Source organism: Carica papaya, chromosome 7 (assembly GCF_054855325.1).
Source record: "Carica papaya isolate Zhongbai chromosome 7, ASM5485532v1, whole genome shotgun sequence".
In the NCBI taxonomy this organism is placed as follows: Eukaryota; Viridiplantae; Streptophyta; class Magnoliopsida; order Brassicales; family Caricaceae; genus Carica; species Carica papaya.
This window is the reverse complement of record NC_142315.1, coordinates 20,562,342-20,583,720: the sequence shown is the minus strand read 5'-3', so window position 1 is coordinate 20,583,720 and position 21,379 is coordinate 20,562,342. Positions and strand designations below refer to the sequence as shown.

General features: G+C 33.2%; 3 protein-coding genes across 8 annotated transcripts; 1 reads left to right on the top strand and 2 right to left on the bottom strand.

The window, feature by feature from the left end:
• Positions 1-1,902: 1,902 nt before the first annotated feature.
• Positions 1,903-4,912, bottom strand: LOC110818521 (calmodulin-binding protein-like protein). Its single transcript, XM_088208174.1, has 2 exons — positions 4,717-4,912; positions 1,903-3,757 (listed from the first exon to the last, which is right to left on the bottom strand). Exon 2 carries the CDS (start codon positions 3,678-3,680, stop codon positions 2,328-2,330), a length of 1,353 nt encoding a protein of 450 aa, XP_088064300.1. The 5' UTR covers positions 3,681-3,757; positions 4,717-4,912; the 3' UTR covers positions 1,903-2,327.
• Positions 4,913-9,218: 4,306 nt separating this feature from the next.
• On the top strand, positions 9,219-13,976 carry LOC110818576 (uncharacterized). 6 transcript variants are annotated; one of them, XM_088207664.1, is made up of 7 exons: positions 9,245-9,374; positions 10,346-10,851; positions 11,188-12,377; positions 12,496-12,546; positions 12,621-12,719; positions 12,869-13,033; positions 13,608-13,976. In XM_088207664.1, the coding sequence occupies exons 3-7, from the start codon at positions 11,211-11,213 to the stop codon at positions 13,764-13,766; spliced, it is 1,641 nt and encodes a 546-aa protein (XP_088063790.1). In that variant the 5' UTR covers positions 9,245-9,374; positions 10,346-10,851; positions 11,188-11,210; the 3' UTR covers positions 13,767-13,976. The 6 variants fall into 6 exon arrangements, with proteins under 6 accessions (XP_088063791.1, XP_088063790.1, XP_088063794.1 ...); XM_088207668.1 differs by having other exon boundaries at positions 9,248-9,374; positions 10,775-10,851; XM_088207665.1 differs by lacking the exon at positions 10,346-10,851 and having other exon boundaries at positions 9,219-9,374.
• Positions 13,977-18,142: 4,166 nt separating this feature from the next.
• LOC110818581 (uncharacterized) lies at positions 18,143-21,082 on the bottom strand. The gene is made up of 2 exons (XM_022047497.2): positions 20,757-21,082; positions 18,143-20,578 (listed from the first exon to the last, which is right to left on the bottom strand). The coding sequence occupies exon 2, from the start codon at positions 20,038-20,040 to the stop codon at positions 18,787-18,789; it is 1,254 nt and encodes a 417-aa protein (XP_021903189.1). The 5' UTR covers positions 20,041-20,578; positions 20,757-21,082; the 3' UTR covers positions 18,143-18,786.
• Positions 21,083-21,379: the final 297 nt, after the last annotated feature.

Here is a 21,379-nt window from a genome sequence, read left to right as displayed (position 1 = left end):
TATTAATTTAATTTTACATTAGTTTTGATTGTTGTGATTTCCCTTTTAACAGTTAGTATAATTTTCATGTTTTATTTAAGAAGAAGGGAAGTGCAGTAGATGAAATGGTATAAAATAAAAATGGTTTGAGTTTATTTGATACTCGAGTTAATCTAATGGAATTTTAGGGAGGCAGGGGGCCAAGTGGGCGAGGCTGTCTTTGTAATGGTTAGCCTTGCAATAAATATGGAATATTTTAACTTCCCAATCTTGATCTAAAAGCTCATTGATCTTGACATCAAAATGTATGGCTTTAAATGTAAATGTTCTTTTAAAGAATTTAAACATAAACAAAAAAGTCAACCTTAATTAATAAGGTTCTCAACTCAGTTGTTTTTAACTTGCCAAAACACCATGAAATTCTATAATAAGTAGTTTTATGGTGCCAAGATTACATGTAAAAAGTCGACAAACTATATTCATATGACTATCATAGATGAGGTCTCAAGTGGTTAATTCATTTGGGTCACTATAAGCAAATTTGTTAGTATTGACCATGAAGTATCCTATAAGAGAAGCACTGTACCCCGCATTTAGATTTATATTGTATCTCTCATATTGGATGTTGAGATTAATTTAAAATTTAAAGATTCATAAATATATAGATTTATTACTAGTGCTAACTCATGTATTTGTTATTTTTAAGGTACATGTAATAGTTTAGGTGCGTGTCTGATTTTAGTTCAATGTATGATATGCACTTATGCTACCTATATATATCTTTTATTAATCAAGTTCATGAATCAAATAAGAAACATACAGCTCTTCCTCTTAAACACCTCTCAATTGAGGAGCATATTCGTCCCGATTTTCTCATCTAACAAAAGAGAACTATGAAATTTGGTATCTTCCAATGAAAGTTGTACTCGGCACACAAGAAACACGGAAAGTAAAAAAAATTTATGTCCAACCTCAAAAAAGAAGGCTCTTTATCACAAAATAAGAAGGATGTTTATAATTAATGTTTTCTGCACCTGTTGACTGAAAGGAAAAGAAAAGAAAGAAAAATAAGAGCTAGGGTTTCGGTGGAAGAGGGGTTTTTACACTCTTGTCAGATGGTTGCACGAACACCTGAGCTGCAAGACATTACAGCCAACACCTACTCAATGAAATGCTCGTTTTGACCCCAGACCACCTATGGATGTGGGCTTGGGCTCACGAATCTCTCATGTCGAACAACATAGACCTTGACCATATATAACATAAGCTGCCTAGAAGTTCGTAGCTAGATTAATAACCTTTATGTTAAATGGGACCATATAAGTCTACTCCACGTAAATGGGACTGTAAGCTGGAAAAGATGCTGCCAACCAGCCATCTTCTTTCTTGCGCTAAGCAAGATTTTTAGTTTCGTTTTTTTATTGGTAATGTCTAACTTGTATAATGTTTTACATTGTTATCTCATAGGAATTATTTTATCGTATCTCTTTTTTTTTTTTTTTTTCAAAAAACAAGAAAGAATATTAACATGGCAAAAATATATGTGCGCACACACACACACACACACACACACGTGTATTATGTATTTTTGGTGAATAAATAGAATATATAATAAATTCCACAAACTAGTGTTACTACTATGTACTTATATGCATATATAAATATATATGTATCAATTTCTTTTATTTCATTTTAATAAGGATCATGATCACGATCTAGTATTTCTATTATGCATATATGTGTGTGTGTAATTTTGTTATAATTTTGTTATACATATATATATATATATGTTCTTTATTTTGAAATTGAATTGGCTATTCAATATTCATCATCAAGTAATAAGTATAAATTCTGTTGTTTTAAGTTTCATCTGGATAGCAATTCAATATTGATCATTTAGAAAAAAAAAGTAGTGTACCAGGATCCAACAAACATTACAGTTTTACTTCAATATTAGAGACCACAAAAATTATATAACTGGCATGTTCTTAATTAGTTTAAACATGGAACTGGAAAATACATACAAAGAGTTGCAGAAATAAACTAGATGCCTCCTCTCGATTCAAGATTTCAAGATTTAGATACCTATATTTTGAAGTAAATATATTGGACAGAGAATTAACTTAACGGCAACTAATTCCACGCTGGTTAGAAGTCATAAAAGCAGCTGTCAATTCATAATCAAGAACAATTCAGGAATACCCGCCTGAAAAAGATTGCAGCTGATGATGTTCCATTTTCATTATCCAAAATAGCTTACTATATACGAGGAGTCTCTCGCAATCAGTAATGCTGTCGTGTTTGAGATGATCTAGATTTGTCTTGTCTGAAAATAAGTTAGTTTTTTGTTATTTGGAGGCGGCTGTTTCATAATCAATGACGGTCTCGAATGCACCAACCAGAGCTTTCACCTTGTTCTTCCTCTTCTCCAGCAGCTTACTTGCTGTCTCTTCAATCACATTATTATATGCTATTGGTGACTCCTTCTTCCCTTGTCCTCCACCTACTGCTTGCTTTCCTATTTCATCACCTCCCTTTACATCTTCCTCAACGCTACCCTCATCCGACTTAACTATCTCTTGCCTGCACATTCCTTCTTCTTCATTATGATTCTGCTCCTCATCCCCCTCCTCATGGTCATCCACCCTTTCATCACTTTCATGTACTTCTGCCTCTTTGTTTATATCCTCAACCTTATCAATTTTAACCTCTTTTGATGAATACTCAGATGTCAGGTGATCAGGGTCAGTACTGCCTTCATCTAGCTTGATGGGACCCTCTTTCTTTGCTTCCTCCTGGTTGGTAATGTCGACAACTTTTTCTTCAGCTAATTTATACTGTTGAGTCGTTTCTTCAATATGCTCATCATCAGTTTGGAAAGTTTCTGAAGTTGTGGAAATGTTATGATGAATTATAATGTCTTCTTCTTCATGATGGTCAGTGTCCACTTCTATAACTACAGGATGATCATCACCATGATCCTCGTTCTCAGTTTTTGATGCTTCAGGGAGTAGAACTTTTACGTCATCAGTACTCTCAAGATTCACTGTCTCCTCATCTTCACCAAGTACTGGAAAATCTTTTTCTTCATGTCTTGTTCCAGGACTTGACGTCTGATGATGATCGCAGGTACCATGAACATTAATCTTCTTTGAATGAGAATGAGAATCAGGTTGCTCCTTCTTCGTGGTTAGGTTCTTCTTTGCACCCCTTGAAGAAGTTAGTACCGGTTGAAGCGACTTTCCAGTGGTTTTAACAGGTGCTTTTACAGGCTTATTATCTAAACTGGGTTTAGGCGCATTATTTCCTTTCGCCTGAAAAGAAGAAGATCGGAGGCCAGCAACCATCTTGTCCCGACAAGAAACAGATGACCTGTCTCTTGGAACAGGAGAGATGAGTGCTTTTTGCGCACGTGGAGTAGACGAAAGAGGCCTGTCAAATGATCTTCTTCTTACAAGCTTTTGCTCTTCAAGGACATTTTTCTTACCAGTTTGTTGCTTGAGAGGCTCAGGGCGGGAGCTTATGGTGGGGCGGAGGTAGTTTGGGATATGCTTCTCTGTTGAGCTACAGGTTGACGATGATGACTTGTCTTTATCACCAGTTTGCTTTGTGATCCTCTGGTTCTGGTTGTGGTCGTGGCTGGTGATGAGCGGTTTTGTCCTGGATGGGTTCTGTGCTTCTTTAGGTTTTGTTGTCGCCATATTTATTTTCTCTCCGACTTTGATTAACTAACACTAGTTTGTCCTAGGATTTTTCTTCCAAACAAGAGAAGTTAAACCTGAATAATCCAAAAGAAACATTGGAAATTGCAAAAACATACATACACACACAAACCATATAAACAGTCGTGCGTATAATTTAAGATCTTCCTAACAAATGGGTACTTGGCTTTTGCTACTCAAAATTCATTAAGTGATTTAACATGCATATAATTTTTTACTGAAAATATATGAAATGTACAATTTTACTTTAAACTACAAACTCTTTTAAAAGAAAGAAAAGTATTACCTATAAAATTAAAGAATGACTAACTCCTCAGTCGTTAAATACTGCTTTATAATTTACATATTCTGAGGTCTAGGTAGCTTCTTTCACCTTTCACAATACATTTTATACTAGCCAATGTTTTTCTAGGCTCGTGAATAATATATTTACTACTTTAAAAATGTTATTATTATTAAAATTTATGTTAGACATCAATTGAATGGTTACAACTAAATTCTTTCCAACAATTAATAATTTTTAACTATGTGAAATCTCTATATACCATCAGATAATGTTTACATGTCTATAAACTGTATTTTTTTTTTGTTTGTAAATAAAGTATATTATCATAATATGCTAAAGAAGTGGAAGAAAGTACACCAACCAAATTAATCAAGAACCAAAATTTCCTCTACCGATTATTTCTTAATCAGCTGGAGGGAAATGAGGATAACATACACAGCAACTTCTCTATAATGTTCAAGGAGTAAATAAAAAAAAAAAAAACAAATTAGGATAAAATGGATGGCCATAAAATTTCACTGTTTGTTTAAATTATCAATCAATTGATCTTTGCTTGTAATTCTGATATTTGTTCTTGTTCAAGAAATAACAAAGACAAAAGAAGAACTAAAGCATGGTGTACATATAACATGTATATGAATGGATGTGCAGATCTATGAAATATATATATATATACGTATCATATTCTTTATTGAAAAGAAAAAAAAAGAGGGGGGGAGATACATGTACCTCTGTCGGAGAAGAGCTAGAAATTGATGGGGAGAAAGGAGTTTTGAGAGATATATGATGAGAATTAATTTAGAAGAAGAAATGAATTGATAAAAGGAGCTTAAATTCCGCATAACTCACGGTGGTGGAAGCCATGAAAATCAAAACCTGAATCGATTCTCGTCATCAAAACATCCGATACAGGTGGATGAGTTTGTTTGACTTTTCTCTAGTTACAATTATAACAAATTAATATATCTTCATTGTTAACCATCAACTTACAATATTATAATATATATGTGTGTATATATTAACTATTCAATGTTGAAGACCAATATACCACCTACATTCATTCCATATATATCTAGATACTTACACCAAGTCTTTTGTACGCACATATATTATATATATATGGTGTATTTTTTAAAAAAATTTAATAGAGCTCTATTATTTGATAATGTGAGAATTATATTTTTAAAATTTTCATGAGATTGTTTTAGGAATATATATTAACTCATTTTTTTTATAAATTTAAATTTCTTCTAAAAAAATTATAATAAAACATAATTCATTGATATTTATATCATATTATATATGTTTGTATGTGTGTGTATGTATATATATATATATCCTTGTTAATTAAGGATTTGAAAGGAGGACTAGCTGGCATGTATGCATATATGATTATGTATAATTATGATGGAGTCGTGCAAAAGCAATTGTGAGTAGCCTCCCATACCTTAACCAAGATTTGCGATGATTAACATTTTGTGATGGAGAACTAAATATATTCTTTTATTTAAAAAATATTGAGTGATCAATTAAATTGATCGATGAACAAAAAAGAAATGTAAATTCGTCAAAATAAAATATCCATCTTTGTTACGTAAGTGCATTATAAATTAAAACATATATGTATATATATATATATATATATATATGAACTATATATGATCTCTTTCTTTATGGTCAATTAGAAATATACAAACTGCAAGATTGCACCTAATTTAACTCCATTTGGCTAACTGAGAACCCATACAAGATTTGACCAACTTTAGGGCTGCTGAGTTTTACCAAATTTGCAAGTCGTATATCAGTATTCATATATATATATATATATATATATATATAGTGGTGGTTATATATACTGCTCCATTTGGAAGCCTCAACCAATCATTTTGACTATATAATTTACCCGATGGGTATAATGTATATATATATGTATATGCACATGGTTATTGTATTACTGAAAAGATGGGATAACATAAATCTTTTAATTAAAATAAATAAGAAGAGAGCTGGAAAAATCAATGTTGGTAACATCATCTCCACTTTCCAATTGGTGGCTGCCAAATTTATGAAACTCGCAGAAAGGAAGTAAAGCTTTTTAGACATTGTCAACCACAGACTTCCAAATCATACATTCCACGAATTAATTATTCAACTCATTAATATATTAATAAAATTAAATTATATAAAAATAATATTATATTGCTATTAAATTTTTTAAATTAAAATACAATTCAATCTAATATTTTTATTTTAAAAGGTATTTATGATTTACCCTTGATAATTTTTTCAATACTAATAAATGCTGCGTATATACTTATGGTAATAATTATTCAAATACTAATAATTAATTAATTACGTAAATGAAATATGAAGGCGTTAAACATTTTTTTTTTTAAAAAAAAGTGAAATTAAATATAAAAATAAGTTCGATAGGGTTCTAATTTCTTTTCTTCTGGGGTAAGATAGGAAAGCAGACATTATCATGTGAAGAAAACAAGAAGTGCACGTATGCTAATAATTAACTCTGATTAATTTGTTAATTAATATTTTAAACAGAAAAAAAAAACCAAATTAAGCCACATAAATTAGGATTTGCAAAAAGCAAATTATGTTGTTTTTGCCGTTTTGGCAAATTCCGCAACAAGGCGTTAGATATATATATATATATATATAAATAGCTTTAGTGGATTAAGCCAAGCTGTAAATTGATCTCCTCCCATTATGACCTAACTAATTAAGTTTTAGTTGGTTGCTTTCCTTTTCTTTCTTCTTTAGCTGCCTTCTGGCCTCCTTCCATTATTAATTAACTCATTAATCAATTACGTCATCTCCTCATTTTCATTAATTAATTAATAATTCAAAGCTTATCATCTTCAATCCTTGAGATATATATATGTACACACACACACACACGTATATGCTAACAAACAACCAAAAGAGTTAATTAATATTAGCTTACGTCAGAAATGGTAAGTGATGGCATCTGGGGGTCCTCTCTCTGTGTCACAATTGGCATTCATGCAGCTCATTTAATCTACTTTTGTTTTTAATTATTAAATATTAAATACTCAATACCCATTTAATTAATTTAAGTCTCTTTCTCTAATAATTTTAATTATTCTTTTTAAGATTTAACCCCACTAAAATACCATGTGGAAGAAGAATACGGCCACTATAGTAATCTTGATGATTAAGCTTGACTGAGTTGAGGAATTTGGCCACCACTAACTTATTCACTAGAAGATTAAGTGGGGATTTTGGGCATCTAATTGGTTGGAGAGAATCAAAATAAAATAAAATAAAATAAATTTTTTATTGAATCAGGAGGGTAATGATGAGTTATTAGTGTTATTAATTGTATGAATGAGATACAATCGATTACGTACTTCTAATTTATGCCCCCTTTTTTTTAATTTTTAATTTTTAATTTTTTAAAAAAAAAATCATCAAATTATTTGATTGGATATTGGAGGTATATATTATTATTTTAATTTGTTTAATTTTGTGTTTTTATTTTAATTTACCCTCTAGAAATTGTAATTTATGAATGTCAAGTAATTAATTAATAAATTTTAACAAAATTAAGATAAATATTATTAACATTGTACGTTTTTAATAATGTTCCCAGGTGTTTTGATTATAAAAAATAAATAAATAAATCCGAGTTATTATAAAAATTAAAATTAAATTTTTTTTTTTAAAAAAAATACTAATTTAGTATCAAAAAAAGAAATTAACAAAAAATATAATGAAAAAGAAGAAAGGACAACTTTACAAATCATTATTTATTATTTTTATTTTACTATTTGAAAATAACAAATGAGTTTCTAATATTTCTGGTGCTATTCAATTTTTACGTTTTTTTTTTTTTTTTTTTTTTTTTAAAAATTTAAAAAAAAAAAAATGATTGTACTTGTTTTAATCTTACTATTTTTTAAGAGTAAATGTTACATAAATTTTTAGAGGGAAAAAAAAAAAATTTAAAGCTCTAACATGAATGATATATATAATTTTGTATTAATTTTTTAATATAAATAATCACTGAGCCTGAATTCATTGCTTAAAAAATTTACTTTTTTAACTACCCAATGTTTCTTTAAAACGACTAATTAATGCCTTTAATAACTTTATTAATGATAATATAGTTAAAACCGGAAATTAATTATTTACATTCTATATTTATTAGTTTTTTAAAAAAAACACTAAAATAAATACACACTCCGTATATGCTGATTGGCTAACGAAAGCGACACTGGCCCCACCGCATCTAAAGCGCGTGGTTGACATTACACTGTTTATTCACCAAAATGCCCTTTGCTATGTCTGTGCATAAGTAATTTTAATAGTTTCATTATCAACTAGTTATAAAATTTATACATTTTTAAAAAATCATATATCGGATATATAAATTAAATATAAGAAATAAAAAATAACATGATTTATTTTGAAATTAATTAAGTTATAAAAATTATAATTTAAAACTAAATATTTAATAAATATTTCAATAGCAATTGTTAAAAAAAAAATAGTTTCATAATTTTTATTTATAAAAAAAAATGGTCAAATTTATTAAAAGAGTTTGTCCTTATAACAATTTTTTAATAAAAATTTTACTATAAATTATTTTAAATGAAAATATTAATTAATTTTACGAGTAAAAATATTATCCGGACCGGACCCAAGCATAAAACCTATTATATAAATAAAATATTATTTATGTTAAAAAAATTAATTAAATTTTAAAACTAAAAGAAAAAAAAAGAAGTGAAAGGGGAGACCTGGCCAGGCCCACCCACACACGTTAAAAGATAATACTCACCCCAAAAAAATAATAATAATAAAATAAAATATGGACAATTTTTTGAAAAAGGAAAATTAAAACTGTTTCTTCATGATAGCGCGTGCAAATACGTGCTTCGACCTCAAGTGGAATTATTAGTTTTATATTTTTTTAATTTTAAACAAGAGGCGGGGGCGGCTCGGCTATTGATGTGTGGTGGGGTTAGTACTTGTTTCCGTTCCCCTTTCCATCCACAAAAGATTACCAATAAAAGCTCTCCAGCAACCGTCGATTTTGACTCTACTGAACCCGAAATCAACGGCCCATATTTCACCGTCTTTTCTTTTTTTTTTTTTAAATTTTCTTTTGTAGTCCGGTGTAAATATATATATATATATATAATTTTTTTAAATATTAATTAATCTTAAAATGATTAGGAAGAAAATATAAAGAAAGTGATAATTACTGAGGGCATTAGACTTCGATTCTCCTGTTATTTTTCATACACGTTTTTGCCTCATTTCTTTCTCCCTACTAGCCTCCCTTTTTTAAGACCCTTTTCTCTACATTCAAACAAACCAAGAGGAAGAAGAAGAACCAAGCAAAGGTATAGAAGAATTTGATAATCCTGGTCCAATCACCTTTTTAGTACGGTCATGTGAAGCAAGCCCATGAATTTTTCTTGGGTTTCTTGTTCTTGTCGGCTTTCTATTTTCTTGTTATTGGTGGCAAAGAATAAGGGGGTTATGTAAAAATCATATTTTTCTTTTTTCATTTTCTTCGAAAACCTGGAGGTATCTCTATTTTGATTTTTTTTATTATTACTCTGTGCTGGTTGTGTTTATATGTTCTGATTCGATTGTATCTGTGTTCGGTTTTTTTCCCTGCTGCGGTCGTCTTTCTGTTTGGTTGGTTGGAAAATAATAGGAGCTGTGAACTGTGATCATCTCCTCTTTTTCTTTTTTTCCTTTTAACGAAATTTTCGTTTGGGAGTGTTGGGCTCAGCTTTTTGTCTCCTTCAATCACGGATGAGGGGGTTTTATTTTTAGAGAAATATAGAAAAGGAAAGATTGTGGGAGAGAGGATAGTTCAAACCAAGGAGCTTTGTCCTTGAAAATCGAAGAGACCCACCTTTTCTTGGGATGAGATACTGGCCATGTGGCCTTTTGCTTCCTCCTTTTTCTCCTTTCTTTCTTCATTCACTCTTCAAATCAGAACAACTTCACAAATGTTCGCTTTGATATTATTATGATTGATTCACTGATAACAAAGGTGCTTTAACTCATCCCAACTTCAATTTCTCACCTTTTTTTTTTCTCTTACCCTTTAATTTATTTCAGTCACTCTTTTGTTTTGTTATTTTGATTCGTTCGTATCTTAAGTCAATTGATCATTACTTGATTTTTTCTGGCTTATTCAATTGATCATTACTTGTTTCTATCGAGGAGAACATGATCGTCTCTTCCTTTCGATTACATTTGTTGAAGAAGTTGATTTGCACGTGTTGTGAATTTCTGGATTTATCAGCTCTATGTGGTCATGCTTGTTAGCTTATCCTTCACTCGTTTTTCCATTTAGTTGATGGAGTCGATTGAAAGTAACATCTTATTGATGTCTGCATCACAAATTGACCTTCTGTGGTTATTCTCTCTCACGTATAAGAAGTTGCTTTCTCGTCTATCTCCAATTTTTATATTCTGGTGAATCTCAAATTTGCTATCTTCTGGTGGGTGGTAGCAACTTTCATCTTGATCATTTTGCTCTCTGTTTTTAGAAAGAAGTTAATGAATGTTATTTTTGTAATACGTATTAAGTTCCTTTGCATTAAATGCTAATGTAATTCTACAAAATAATCTCTTCATGTTGGGGGAAAATCTATAGATTTTATCATATCTTGTTGTTACAAAGGGGTATTTTAGAATTCATATAGGATGTGTGTTCCATCAATTGCTTTGTACCATGTATGATGTAGTTTTTTGTAATCGCTTAATCTATGACTCGGTGAAGGTGCCACTGAATCAGTATTTCTTTAGTATCCAATATGTGAAGGCCACTAGTCATGTAGACAAGGCGGTTTCATCTCTGTGAGTTTTTCCACCTTAGACTGTGAACATATTGTTTTATTGTAGGAGCTGTCAATATATATATAGAATGTGAACATATTGTACTGATAAATGTCTATTCAACAAGGGAACTTTCTTTGATATTAGCATGTCAACTATTTAGTTCTGCAAGAACGTTACATTTTTTACAGATGAAGTTTTCCTTTTCATTGAGATGATCTTATTGCCTCTTTGATCCTAGTTTTTTCTCAATATCTTGGCCTAAGTTTTGATGAATGCCGCTTTTTCCTTGGAATATGGCTGGTCAATTGTGATATAAACCAATTCCATTACTTGACCAAATGTTGTTCGTTGCAGATATAAGAGCCTTTCTTGAACACATGGATGGATGTTCTGGTAAAAGAGCCATTAATGGGCTTGTTGTCTCTAGGAAAGGATCTGGTCTTGTATTAAGGGATAACGATAGAGATCGAGATGCTCAATTTTGCAACAGAATTGGTTGCAGTGCCAAGCTGAACACGATGAAGGGTACTCAAATTGGTTCGTCAGGTAAAGCAAAACCTGCAAAGCCTTCATTCCGTGCGTCATCTAGTGGCAAGGAAATAATTGGAAGTTCCTCTAGGAATTGCACTGCAGTTACAAGTGGAAGAAAAACATCCACAAATACTAAAAAGAAATTGTCTACTCTGTTAGAAACAGATTCATCTGAAACTAGTAGTGTTCAGGATGAGCTAGAGGTCTCAGAAACCAACCCTCCTGGAAAAATCCAAAGAGGGTTTCAACGTGATTCCGAATATTCTGATCCTAAAGAAATTACAGTGTCAGAGGCAGGAAGCTCAAGCTTAAAATCAAGTGCAAGAAGTCGGAGGAACTTTCATCAGAGGTCTGGATTGAGCAACCAGGACAGTTTTGTTGGTTCCTCTATTTCTTCGTCATCTGCAAGCATAAATCAGGGAGCACGTGATGGGAGCAGGTATGGGTTGAGAAATCTAAAATGCAACTCAGTAGCTGATGTTGTCTCATCTGGCAGTTCATCATCAGATTCAAACCCTAGTAGAAGGAAGGACTCGCTGAAAAAAAGAAATTTTGATGCAGAGAGTAGTTCCTCCAGTAGAGGGAGGAAGATAACAGGGCCATCTTTTGAAGTGCGGACTTACAATCCTAGCCATGGCGTATCAATTTCTGATACAAGACAAACCAGAAATTGGCCTTCGAACAGGGATACTTGTGTTTCGTCAGTTAGGACGCAGAGATCAATGAATAGCTACAATAGGACAAGGCTGTCTAATGACGGGAATGGAAATATTTTATCATTGAATGAGTCCCCTGTTATAGATTCACAAGCCATTCAGCCTGAAATATCAATTGACCTGAATGATCCTATTTCTACAGAACCTTCCCCTCGTCCCCCAAGTTCATACAGTAGATCAGGCAGTGCCAGCGAGCATCTTCGTAATTTGGTCCCAGGTTCCGCAGAAGCTGGCGTAACACACTCTTTGGCAAACAGGGATAGCTTCCGGCGCTATAACATGGATGGGATTGCAGAGGTATTATCATTCTTTATTTTCTACAGAGAAGGGCAGAAATGCACCTGTGCATTTGTATTTGATTATATTGTGTTCTGCTGAATTTTGATTAGTGATATCTCCTTTATGCTTTGTCTAGGTATTGTTGGCACTTGAGAGGATTGAACAAGATGAAGAGCTAACATATGAGGTAGTTAACTTTTGGTCTTTCAGTATTGTCATATGGATATTTTTTTTCTCATTGATCATTTTCTTGTCTTGCAGCAACTACTTGTTTTAGAGACCAATTTGTTCCTGAATGGCCTAAACTTCTATGATCAGCATAGAGACATGAGGCTGGATATCGACAACATGTCATATGAGGTCTGTCTTCTGTTCAGAGAATTCTTCAATGTGCTTTTCTGCAATATATTTTAGGTTATCTTCTTCATTCAGCATAATTCTGAGCTTTGAAGTAATAATACAGTCTTTAGCAACCTTATATTACAGTATCTTTTTGGCAACTATTTCAGGAGTTACTTGCTCTAGAAGAGAGGATGGGTACTGTGAGCACTGCTCTAACTGAAGAAGCATTGTCAAAATGCCTTAAGACTAATATCTACCAGTTGGCACCTTCTGAGGAAGAGAATATTGATTGTTCTGGCGATATGGATGATGCCAAATGCAGTATCTGCCAGGTTGTTTGTCTAATAACGTTTCCTTCAGTAGTTTTTTAACTCTGTGATTGAGCTAAAGATCTTTTACGGGAGAGGTTGTGTGTTGAGTGTAATGATGTCAAATTTAACCCTGTTACCCCGTAAGGTTTGGGTTTCAGATCTTGATGCAAATGCATGGATATGATTTAACCTAATCATGCATAGTCATATATTTGATCCCAGATAGAGTTTGTTAGGTTGCATACAGGTATTAAGGAACTTATATTGTGGTTTCATAAATATGTGTTGGGGTGTTTTAAATTCAGTTAATTTGGTAAGTAAAAAAGGTCAAATATCAGTCTGTAAGATTCGTGTATCAAGAACTCGCAGGATTTGAATATTTTTTAAATTTAATTTAGATAGGTGTGTTGGAGTGCCTTCTTATGGTGCCATATTTTTATCTCGGGGGAAAAAAAAAAGATTTTGGGTATTGGTAATATAGTTTGGATGTCTCGTAAGCTTCAAATTGAAATTAATCATCCTAAAGCCCAAGTCTAACGTCAGAATCTACATAACTACTTTTAACGTTATGTTATGCAATGATTGTGTTTTCCAGGAGGAGTATGTTGTGGGAGCCGAAGTGGGAAGTTTGCAGTGTGAGCATAGGTATCATGTAGAATGCATACAGCAGTGGCTGCGGTTGAAAAATTGGTGTCCTATTTGCAAGGCATCTGCAGAACCCCTACCATCTTCTTCTTCTTCTTCCTCCTCTTGAATAGGATGCAGGAGGCTGACTTTTTGGCTTTGTAAAAATTAAGTGCATCTCTTCATCATTTCTTACTTTTTATTTTTAATTTTCTTTGTATATATAAAAATCTCTTTGATCTCAATCAAATAAGCCCAGGGGCAGTTGGCTATGCACTGGGAACTTGATGTTCACCTGTAAAAGAAACTGTGAAGTAAAAACTTTTACTTGCAGATTGCATCTTCGTTGCTATCATGCTATTCCCTTCTGTTTTTGTTATGACTTTTTCTTTTTCCAAACAAGCACAGATGTGCGTAGTGGTGTGGTGCGGTGTCTTTTAAATGTTATGGTAGTCTGAGCAGTTTGATTTAGGAAAGAACATTTTGAGATAAACTATCATATTCTAAAGAGAATCAACACGAACAGTATTTCATGCTAGCAATGTTCAAATTTTGATTTAGGAAATAAACATTTTAATTAATTGTAAGTTAGATTCTTTTATCTTTAATAAAAAAAAGTTAAAATAATTTTTGATTTCTTCATAAACAAATAAGAATGTAAATCCATAATTATAATTATAAAAGTGAAGACAGGGAATGAAATTATTTCAATCGTACATTACACATAAATTATTATTTTTAGCATATCACATAATTAAAATTATGAATAGAGAAATCGTTATTATCTAACAACTATATGCAGTCAGGTTAAACGTTTTTAAAAGTTAACCAATGTGCTTGCCGTATAACAGTGTCATCTAGACGACTTTAAAAAAATATAATGTCTACGTACACATTGTCTGTACGTAAACATCTGCTAAACAACATCGTTGGCAGTGAGGATCGATTTAGATAAAACTTGAAAATAAAGATTGTATTTGAACTAAACATTAATACAAAAGCCAATATAAATTTTTAAACAATATTAGATGCTTTTAGCTATATATCCCTTTGTTTTATACAGACATTTTTTTTTATAGTGAAACCTATTAGTTTGGTTTATACTCAAAAAATTATTTTACAGTAAATGTATTACTGCAGATTCGACAAGAAAAGAAGGGTGTTAGTACATTTACAAATTCATATTTTCATCTTCATTCTAATGACAAATGAATTTCAGTTCCAAACATAGTGTTAAACTTGTGGATTTAATCAGGAGTTTATGGTCTGAAAATGTTTTAATCAGTGTTTTCTTTTGCTGCCAATTGCATAACAAGATGATGTCTTTTGAAGGAATGTCTTTATTGAATGGTGCATTTCATTTGGTTAATTTCCCCACATAAAATTATATGTACATACATAGACAATACGCTTTACCACAACTGAAGAGAAACAACAAGCAAATTGTTTGCAGAAGAAGAATCCAATTCCCTAATTCTGATACTACCATATTTTAAAAATTAAAAAAGAAATCAATCTCTTAAATTCCATGGCAATTTCCCAACCCCCTTCCTTTTCTAGTGAAATCATTGTTTTTGTTAAAAGGGTAAATGTACCTCAGACCATTTATCAATTGCCGTAGTGAAATGTATGAACTTCATTAGAATACTTCAAAACTATTGAACTACACTAGCTAAATATACAGTGATGTTTATTATACCCAAGCTCAATATGCAGTGATTTGAGAAGCTCATCAATAAGAATGATGGAGCATTTTATTTCAAAAAGAATGCTGGAACATTAAGAAACAGTACAGAGTACTAAGAAACCGTTAAGACATTTTGAGTTCTCTTCACTGTACAAATATCAGATCATTGCCATTGTGTACCCTCCGAATCATATTGGAGAAGCCAGATTGCTAATACAGATGGAAAATAGATGTTTACAAGTATTTTTTAATTCTTAACACAAATATATAGCCAATACAAATATTGCACAATCAACCTCCTTGGAATTATTACCTGCGGTATTATCCAATCTTACATTCTTTCCGTTTGGATCAGAAGACAGAATAATGAATTCACCTGATGTATTTTGCCTAGGCTATTATCTCTTCTGTAACTTCAACAGGCAAATTACTCACATCCTCTAAACTATAATGTACGATCAAGATTTCAAATCAGTATATAAGAAATGGTTTTGTTTACACCCTTACAAGTTCCTAAATCACAAAAGTCAATGACCCTAGGCCCCTAAAAGATAGAAATCACTTTCTTGGATCTCCAAAAGAAACAGTAGGAGTACACATTTTCAAACTGTCCAGGGGAGAAGTAACAGCAATCTCACATTGGAATGCTGAAGCAACCAGTCCTAACTGATCAATTAAGAGAGTCACTATACATTAGTATAAAGAGAACTGCAAGTGTCCAATTCCAAAATTGACAAACAAATATAAATATATAAATGGAGATCCAGAAATCCATAGAAGTGATGAAGTGTATCCAAACAGATGGAAATCAGAACACAGGGCATCTCCAATTATCTGGAAGTACATAATATTTGGCAATATTCCGTTCTCATTTGACTATATTTCATTACCATTTTATCTATCATTTATTATTACTTTAGCCATCACTTGCTAGGAGCTGATCAGCATAATGTTGAAAACTGATGACAGCAAATCATAGTTAAAATAGTATCAGAGTATAGTCAAATCTATTATGTACCAGTAAATAGAGGAAGGTAACAGACTTGCCCTATAAGTTCCGATCATCTCACAAGGTGAAATGAAGATCTGGTTGTTGCTAATCCTACTGTAACAGAACTTCCTAAAAGCTTCTTATTGTTTGAAATGATATCAATTGAAGCTCACAAGCTCTTGCAGAGAAGCAAAGAAATTCAGAATAAATCATAAAATAGAACAAAATACAAATTCAGAGGTTTAGTTGGTCTGAAACTAACAACTGAGTGTTTTTAATGGATCTACGGGTGTGGCAATTGTCAACTATCAAGTTCCTGCAGCATTAAAAGGAAAATCTTTTGAACAAATAAATTCAAGCTCATGATATGCCTTCATAAGTTATGACAGATAAATATGTCCATCTGACATGGATTTATATATCTCATTGCAACAATAAAATGATGCAGAGAACACAACAGGATCCCTTACCTTCATAACTTCCAGTTTACAATCTTTGAATACTGAAACATGATCCATTAATGAGAGCTTGTAAGGACTCTGCTACTGGAAAAAGATAATGTTCTTGGCTGCCAACACAATACAGGACCTAATCTCCCAATCTAACTCCATATTAAGTATATATATATATTTCATGGGAAACTCCCAAAGGCCCAGGACTTGCTACAAATTGCACCCTACAACAGAGTCCAGGAATACCAGAGCACTCAGCAGCGATGAAAGAACTTAAAAGACGTCTAAAACTACCTGCAAAGTCATGGGGCCTCTGGATTCTTCACATTAAGATCTAGCTAATATTGGGATCAACTAATTTACCTGCTACATTAACACTATATTTCTTAGTGGATCTTTACTACATAAAGAAACATGACATCAGGTGTATAATCTTTTTTTTTATTCCTGAGGTAAAAGACTGCAAACACCATTGGACATTGCAGGTCATCTTTACCATTCAAAGGGCAACTAAAATGCAGCAATATGAATTGAATGCTCCGAGTACTGAATGCTAATGAAGAGAGATGATAAAAAGAAGCTTGTTTAAGAATATTACAAGGTATGAGATCTCTAATCTTATACAAGTTCCACACAAGATAACGTGACAGTTCTGGTGAATCATAGCTGAAATATAGATGAGCCAATTCGAAAGTCTAATATTAGTAGAGTTAACAGATCTTTACCAGAAAAGATAATCAAGTAATAGAGATATGTACAAAACTCCAGAAGAATCATCAGTGAAATTTGGAAATACGACCCTTCCAAGGTACTTTCGTGAGATTTCCTTTCCATCTTCAAATGAAAACCAGCATTGACCAGAAACCGCTAAATATCTGTGATCTGGATGTCAGTGGGTGGCTCCTTAAAACTAGTAGAACACCAAGGACAACTTAAAATTTTCATTAGTGCCCCTGATTGGATATTGAGTAATTCAAAACAAAGAAGTTAAAAGGCTTATGAATAGCATCTCAGCAATCATATATTTGCTGAATGGAGTGAATAGCAGAATATGCAAGTGGTTCTCTCTCAAGTAAATGTGTGCTTCCACATAACAAAAATATTGAGGACATTATTTATGAACCCCAAACTTTTTTATTATGAACAGAAATTATGCCGTCCCTTGTCCAGTATCAGTTGTGTTGGCAAGTTTCACCCATTTCTCAATTACACAGATAGATCAAAAGCAGCCTCAGTGTGTGTTTGGTTTCCTTTTTCTTAGAAGTAAAACCCTTTGTCCAGACTAATGTGCATTCAATAACAAAACGGTATTAAAAAATAAATCGAGAAAGACAAGAAGTGAAATCAGGATATATAAAGTAGCCACTGCTCCATGGTTCAGCAAATCATAGATATCCAAGAGAATGCAAGTGATGCCATTAATCATCCCAGGACAGAAATTTCACATGCCATCCAGCTGAAGAATTAAAATCTAACATAAAGGTCTGGTAAGTGGATGTCAATGTGTTATTAATATTGGAATTTCAATCAATTCTCAGATTTTAAATTACATACAGAGCAATCCTGCAGCTGTTACATGAGTGATTTTACCTTTCACCAGCTAAAAAACAGTATCCCTGCAAAATTTTCTTAGATTTCCTCCTCCCTGGCTGTAAATTACACGGTAAGCTTGAGATCTGTAAGGTTGGTAGAAGAAAACCAACATCAATGCTAGTCGTACAACAGAGCAACCAGTCATAGGCATTCTATTTCAAGGTACCGTTTGCTTGGTTGCTTTTTTAAATAATTCCAGATTCGCCCAGGCTCTGCAGCAGAAGAGTACAGGCATTTTGATGCTCAGACCCATAACTTCATTTTTTCGGGTCAGCGCACTATAAGAATGAAAGCCATATGGTTCAACGTGGCAGAAGAATGGAACAGGTTGAATCAACGATTTCCAAAAAAATTTATCAAATCTTTTGAGCCCGAAAGTACTGACCCAACCATAGCATTTGGACAAAGAAATCTTCAACTGGATGTTTCATTCCTCAAACGAATGCATACAAATCTTCTCCAGCAACATCGGCCAATCCTCACCAAGTTGATGTGGGTTAAGCTCCATGGCAACTTTAAAGTCGAGTAAAGATATCAAGCACGGTGATCTACGATCCTCCATAGAATCCATGGGCCCACTGCTATTCTGTGCATGTAAGTGATTACTAGGCCACATGCCATTGACAATCTTGCCTTGAATCTGCTGCTTGTGGATAGGATTCTTTCTGAGCTCATGTGCAGTTCTTGCTCCGATCAGATCAACACATGATTTGATTAATTTTTTTAAGTACACATCCAACATGATGTTCAACATATTAGCAGATTCCATGGAAACCCCTCCAAGGCCCTGTGCTGCTGCAATCAGCTCCATGCGTTTTCTCAATGTCTCTGAATCAGTCAATACACCACTGTCATAATAGCTAACAAAGTCACCACTAGTTGAAACAGGAACAGTTTTGCGGGTCCCACCAACACTAGCCGGACAAAATGGAATCCCAAGTGGTGCAAGTAGAGGACTCTTAGAGAGATTCAAACGGTTAGCCTGCTCCACCTCCTCCCCATCTTCAACAAGAAGAGTTTCAGCCTGATCTTTACCGGGTATTCTATTGGGTCGTAAACCCGAACCATCCCTTTCATTATCAGGTTGCTCTGCAACTGATTGTAGATGCTGCAATGGTCTCTCATAATCACAAGGAGTCAAATTTCCATTTTCAATATTAGCTTTATTGCAAGTATCTTCAGTACCCGTTGATTGATGGGACAAACATTCAAGCCTCCCGTTAGGCCCAAGTGGACTAGGCCTATCCCTGTGCTTCCTCTCACGTATCCCCGACCTAATCTTTCGAGGGGACACAGGCAGAACTCCATTTGTCCAAATAGATATATTTGTATTTTGGCTTGGAACAAGAGATACGGTTTGTTCAAGACCATCTTCTCTGCCAGGCGAACATTTAGCAGTTTGTACCACAGACTTGGCTGGACCTGATTCATGAATAGGTGGTGGATTCTTGGCTTGACATGCATTTTTTAAAATTGAACGTATCAACTGATTGTGCAGAGGGAGATTTTCCCTCCCTAGTACACGATAGCAAGACTTGTCAAACTCACTCTTACTAAGCTTCTGGCTTAAAAACCTGCTTAAATAATAGAAGTATCTTTTTGACTTCTCAACCCCAATCTTCTTCACTATCTGAGCTTTCAAGTCTCCCAAATCAATCCTAGAGCCCTGCTGAGGTTGCATTTTACAACAACACTATTCATACACCATTAACAAAAAAAAAAAAAAAAAAAATCCCCAGAATCCCCTAATTGCACCCGAAGATTACTGTTAACCTTGCATCCAAAAAAAACCAAAATTCACCATCACGCCTCCTATTCCATGTAAATCAAACTTTCAGGCTCAGCATATCCCAGACAAGCAAACCCCAAACACCATCCAAGAAATCCTAATACCTAAAATTTCCACCTCCGTTAAGCTATTTGTGTTTCCAAACAACCCTGAATTAACCCAGCCAGAAACCGCACAATGCAAACCCAAATCTCATCTTCGCAGAACCAAAACCCTAGAGATCAAACTCACTCCATAGGTTATCCAAAACCCAGAAATCAACCAAAAATCGTTCAAAGACATGAGGAATCAAAACCCTAAGTTCGAATCACCAACTTTGCAGCCCCAAAAGAAAAACCACCACGCTTCTCGCGAACTTCACGAACCGTAAAATTATACCACTGCACCAATTAAAAACCCCCCATTCTTCACAAAATTCAAAAGACACCAACTTCAAATTCGAAAAATTGAAGTGGAAAAAGAGAGATCAGTAAGTTGGACGATTGAGTTAAGAACAGAGCACGAATTGCATAGAAAAATCGAATTGCAGAGAAAATAAAGCACAATGAAGAGTGATAACTAAGCTTGAAAGTACAGCAAAAAAGCTGAGAGATTCATTGAGACCTTACCTTAACGAGCTTGACCAATTGCAGGAAACCAACAAAGAAAAAAATCGAGTCTCTCAGTTTACTTGGGCTTCGATTCTTCGCTTTCCTTGTCTTCCGCGGGAATTGTTTTTGCTCCCCCTTTAGTGCATTCCTGTGCTTATTGTTGATTCGTGTAATCCCAGCTTCGCTTCGTGTATAGCTCGATCGCTGCTGGTTATTATTATTACTACTATTAATCTTTTTCTTTTTCTCTATTTCTTTTCTTCTTTCTTTTCTTTTTTTTTTTTTTTTTATCTCTTTCTCTCCCTCTATTTATCTCTCTCTTCCTTCTCTTCTTTCTCGGTAGCTCCCACAAGGTCTCTCTTGTGTTTTTTTTTTTAGCGCAAACGTGTTTATTTTCGCTATTTGTCTTTTTTTTTTTTTCTTTTTTTTTTTCCTTTCTTCCTCAGTGTCTTATTTATTTATTTATTGTTTAAATTTTCTCTGCACGGTTGGCCATAACTTATTACTATAGTTTTTGCTTTTTTTAAAGTAATTTACAATCATACGTATAAAATTAAAAATAGTTATCAATATTTTTACTCTAAAATTACCATTAAGTAATTAAAAATTTTATACATTTTCAGTTTGTCAAGCATCTCAGG

What these genes read in the sequence shown, in the direction of transcription:
- LOC110818581 (XM_022047497.2), bottom strand. Translation starts at nt 20,040, where the DNA reads ATGCAACCTCAGCAGGGCTCTAGGATTGATTTGGGAGACTTGAAAGCT.
- LOC110818521 (XM_088208174.1), bottom strand. Translation starts at nt 3,680, where the DNA reads ATGGCGACAACAAAACCTAAAGAAGCACAGAACCCATCCAGGACAAAA.
- LOC110818576 (XM_088207665.1), top strand. Translation starts at nt 11,211, where the DNA reads ATGGATGGATGTTCTGGTAAAAGAGCCATTAATGGGCTTGTTGTCTCT. An exon ending in ACATGGATGGGATTGCAGAG is followed by an intron (nt 12,378 to 12,495) that starts GTATTATCATTC and finishes TGCTTTGTCTAG; the next exon opens with GTATTGTTGGCACTTGAGAG. An exon ending in ATGAAGAGCTAACATATGAG is followed by an intron (nt 12,547 to 12,620) that starts GTAGTTAACTTT and finishes CTTGTCTTGCAG; the next exon opens with CAACTACTTGTTTTAGAGAC.